At 51.6% G+C, this 4694-nt stretch overlaps 1 protein-coding gene across 1 annotated transcript; it reads right to left on the bottom strand.

The window, feature by feature from the left end:
- Positions 1–6: 6 nt before the first annotated feature.
- On the bottom strand, positions 7–4135 carry FCRLB (Fc receptor like B; the record flags this gene model as incomplete). Its single annotated transcript, XM_008074711.1, has 6 exons — positions 4047–4135; positions 3437–3487; positions 3137–3157; positions 2528–2782; positions 667–933; positions 7–57 (listed from the first exon to the last, which is right to left on the bottom strand). Coding segments are annotated over exons 1-6 (670 nt in total), but the record flags the coding sequence as incomplete, so codon positions are not given.
- Positions 4136–4694: the final 559 nt, after the last annotated feature.

Genomic DNA, 4694 nt, shown 5'->3' with positions numbered 1-4694 from the left:
CCCCGCCGCGTGCCTCCTCCGCACCCAGCACCCGCAGCACCGGCGCCTGGAACAGCTCTGCGGATATGGCGGGGAGGAACCAGAGCCAGCTCGCCTCGACCCCGCGACCTCTCCTGTTTCCCGCGAGGGCTCCGCGCCCTCCCGGGGACCAAGAGAGGATGGAAAGAGGTCGTGGAGGGAGGGGAGAGCCAAGTCCACGAGGGATGCGGAAAGTCCGCCTTCTTCAGAGGGCAAAGGCCCAAGGAGGTGGGACCAGGCCATGACCTTTGGGTCACATCCCGACTGACACCCAGCTGGAATTCTTCAGCCTCCAAAGAGGGACCCTACCCCTGCTTCGCTGTACGCTGGGGGCCCCGCCTTCGTCCCGGTCCACAGAGCCCCCTACCACTGCCACCACCCTTCTGACTGAGGCTGAGGTCAGAGCTGCCCCTAAGTGAAGGTGCCCAGCAGAGTGAAAAGCCAGGGTGTGCGTCGAGGGGAAGGGACACAGCCTCCAAGCAGGCTTCAGGACGAGCGCTCCTTCACCGCGGGGGAGAGGAGACAGCGTCCGTGGTCTGGCAGAGAAATCCCCCAAGTGAATCTTCGACCATCTTTTCCCTGCCTGATTCCTGTCCCAGAATTCCCAGTGCTCGCCTGCCTCCCTCCTGGGCCCCAGGTCTCTCCCACCTTGCACGGTCACAGCCACCTTGGCGGAGAACATGGGAGCACTCTCCACCGGGATGCGCATGGTGCCCGAGCACTGGTAGCGCCCGCTGTCGCTGGCACGCGCCTGCAACACCGTGTAGTTAGCGCTGGAGTGGAAGTAGCGCACGGCCTGGTCGTCGTGGTAGTAGTGGAGCTTGTAGACCACCTTGTCGTACCAGCCGCGGCAACGCATGACCAGCGGCTCGCCTTCGAACACGGGAGCGTAGGGCACTTGCAGGATCAGCCAGTCTAAGGCAGACACCACAGACACGCTCGGCGCCACAGAAAATCCAGCCCTGGAGGTCTCCCATTCTCAGTCTCTCGTTCTAGGCCTCCCTGCTTCCCCCCATAGCTGCTCTCCCTTCCCTCCCCACCAGCTTCTGCCCCCTTTCTTGAGTGGGCAGGCCTTCCCCAGCAGTTGGCACCCAGGACCCTCATAGTGCAAAATGTATTTGAAGCTTAGTGTGGAGGAAGAAAGAAGACTGGTCTTTCATGAGGCACCAGGGAGGCAAAGACTTGGCTGCAGCCTCAGAGTGTTGCCCATAAGAATCAAGTATAAACTCCGGCCCTCCTGACCCGGCCCTGCTTGCCTCTCCAGTGCCATCTCAGTATTCTCACTTGCTCATTTCTTCTTTATCCTCCTACCTCCTGCTCTCAACACAGGCTAAGTTCCATCAGTAGTTCCATCAGTACCAGACTGCTCAGAAATTGGCCCTATTCTGAGCCCAAGGCTTTTGCACTGGCTATTTCCTCAGCCAAAGATGATCCTCCTTCACCTGTTTAAGCTGAGGCCTGTTCTGCATATCTAGGCTTAGACCTTATCTCCTTCAGAAAACTTCCTGACAATACAGAACAATCTTAGGTATCTACTACAACACTCTATATTAACCCAAGCACTTACACAGCCCTAGCACATACTAGGTGCCATTTCAGATGTTGTACGTTGAGAAAGAATTTTACAATAGTCACAATCTGTATGCACTCAGTCTGTAAGCAGTAATCACTATGTACTCACTATATTTTTGCCCTCACTAACAATCTTCAACCAAGAAACTGCAAAGTATGAACACAAGTGTATGTAAGTGCTAATCGGACACTGAGTGATCTCTTTAAATTCTGAATACCCACCAGGCTAAGATGACCTAATATTCTCTATGAAATAGCCAATCCTGTACCTTAATGAATAAATTCTTGTTATTTTTCCTTGTCCTGCTGTAAAACTTTTCAAGTATCTCTAGAGTCAATTTCTCAATTGACTCCTATGTACACATGTATACATGTCTGTAATAAAATTGTGATTAAGGACTCTGCTCAGTTGCTATTTATTTAACAGTTGATCATTATTCATTTTTAATCCTCACAACAGCCAAAGAAATAGATACTTTTATTGTTCCTACTTTGCCAGTCGGACACTGAGGCACAGAGAAGCATCACACTGTTCAATCAAGAGCAATTTCCCCAGCTGTGCTCAGCCTGCCCAGGAGCACTTGCATTTCCTGTTTGCTTTGTCCTTTCCTGTTCAACCCTCCCCCACAAGTTCTCTGTCTGATATCCAGATCCTCAGAGTCTCAGCTCTTCTGAACTGGTCTGAGAAACAAACAGAATTGTTCATTTGCCTCACACTGTGGCAGGAGGGAAAGGGGAGCCTTTGGGGCCAGACGTGCCTTACTGCCTCTCATATAGTACCATTCCGGCCCCTGCTTACTCCAGAGACTCAAGATAGGCCCCAGTGTGGCCTTCCTTTTCTGCCCCTTGGGAGTGACCCAGTATCCCCTCCCACAGAAGAGACAGTATCACCAGTGGAGACACACGTTCCCCCTCCCCTCATGCTTAGACCACTCACCATTGGATACAGAGAGGTGAATGGGGTCACTGACAGGTGCCCCCCGTGTCTGGCATCGATACACCCCTGCTGTCTGCACCTCAATGCTCTTCTTGTGAGAGGGCAGTGGTAAGTGGCCCAAATACCAGAGAGTGCTGATAGGCCGGAGCTCCAGGAGTAGAGGGTGGTATCCATCACACCTCAAGGTGACTCGCTCTCCCTTGAAAATTGTGGTCCAAGGTGGGTGTAGAGACAATATGGGCTTCTCCAGGGTAACTGGGAGGGAGGGAACGAGTGGGCAGTGTGAAAAGAGAATCAAGGTGAGGTACACAAAGATGCAATCTGAGCTTGGGAAATTTTAGAAAACCCCAGCTTCTAGGACCCAGCCCATGTACTATCCCACCCCTGCAGGAGGAGAGATCACATTCATTGGGTCACAAACTATCAGTCTTATCAATCAGTACCCATTTCTAAGGGCCTAGAAGCAAACTTAGTCACAGGAATTGAGGAGTGGGAAGAGAACCCTATCCCTGTACAGCCAGGAAGTGAGGAGGTATATCCAGGCAGGTCACCCACTGGAGTTAGAGAGGAAGCTGTAGAAAATTGGGAGGAGGGATGTGTAAGACTCACCAGCTTGCCCACTGCTTGAAACTGCAAAACAAGAAAGAAGGAGAAGGAGAATGTTGGGGATGAGAGGAAAGAAAAGGACTCTTGACCATAGGAAAGATTAAATGGTCTCGAAGCCTGTTTTTCTTCTTCTCCCCCTGGTTCCCCCAGCTCTGAGAAAGCCACCTCTTCTTCACCCCTCCGAAAATAGATAATGAACAGCTTGGAATGTGAGGATTGAATACCCACCCCCTGGCTCCTGGCCCACCCTCCTTCTCCACCACACAAAGTCCTTCTGCTGCAGCTGTTTCATTGGGGACTCACCCAGAAGCAGAAGGACAGTCAGGGCCCACATGCTGGATGTGCCTGTGGCAGCTGCAAAAAAATGAAGTTGTGCTGGCATGAGATGGGGGGGAGAGAAAGAAGGTGGCCAATGGCTGACCCTAAGTACTAGGAGACACTGCTTCCTCTCCCACCCATTCCTGAAGACAGTGGACTGGAGAGAGCGGGAGACAGGCTGAATATGTGCTAACCCCCGGGTATCCCAAGTGCCAGGCCTTGTCCTGTCTTCCACCTCTACAGCCACTTCCCAGCTCAGGCTAGCCCTGACTCCTGTAAAGAAGGTCTGCAGAACTTGTGCCTCCACAACACAAGAGAGCCTTATAGAACCCTAGGCTCCAGCAGGTGACGCTGCCACCTTCAGATGCTCATCAACATCCCACTCCCATCCCACCCTCTCCCCACTTTCCAGTCAGCCCCGCAAGCCTCAACTGAGGAATGCACAGACTCGTGTCCTCAAGGCCCACTTGAGGCCTTTTTTCTGCTCACTCCTGATGACAGACATTGGCATGAGGCCTAGTGAGGTCAATGATGGGTTGCCTGCACCCTGAGCTCACATCCTTCTGCAATGAGTAGGCAGAAAGATATGACTCACCAACCACCCTTCGTGTCCCTGTCATCTAGTTCCCCAGTCTAGGATAGAAATGCAATACTTTCCTCTTTTTCCTCCTTTTCCGGAATCTTGGCACTCTCAGAAATTAGGGAACTCTTCTTTCCTACCCACTCCGATCCTCTCACCCTGTGTCACCTCCATTCACTCATTCCTTTCTTCTTTCTTTCCAGGCTTCCCTGCAACCCCTCCCCAGCCATGCCCCAGTTCCAGGACTCCTGACCTGCGGTGGGGAAGTCACTGCATCAGGTCCTTGCAAGTTTCTCAGATCTGACCTCCAGGCTCTGCTTCGTGTGCTCTCTGAATCACATGACTATACCTGAGCAATGGGGAACTTGAATTTTCATGTAAATACTTAATGAATTTTCCAGCCTGATAGTATGTCTCCTTGGACTCTATCCTGTCCTCACCTGTGACTGTTTAGAACAGGGGCACCTTCTTTCCTTGGAACTCTGGTGGGAAGGAGATCAATTATCAGACACTGTCAACTCTCATTAAGATGGTATCTTCCCCTCTTGCTGATGCCTGAAATTCCACTTTGAGAATTCTTTCGTATTTTAGATTAATGAACTAAATGCAAATGCCTCTTAGGGAAATGTGACTGGTCATTTAAATTATGCTTGCTGCTTCAGA

This window comes from Carlito syrichta, unplaced genomic scaffold (genome assembly GCF_000164805.1).
Source record: "Carlito syrichta isolate Samal-C Ts95f unplaced genomic scaffold, Tarsius_syrichta-2.0.1 Scaffold317098, whole genome shotgun sequence".
Taxonomy (NCBI): domain Eukaryota; kingdom Metazoa; phylum Chordata; class Mammalia; order Primates; family Tarsiidae; genus Carlito; species Carlito syrichta.
Note: the sequence above shows the minus strand (reverse complement) of the source record. Positions and strands in the feature narration are given on the sequence as shown.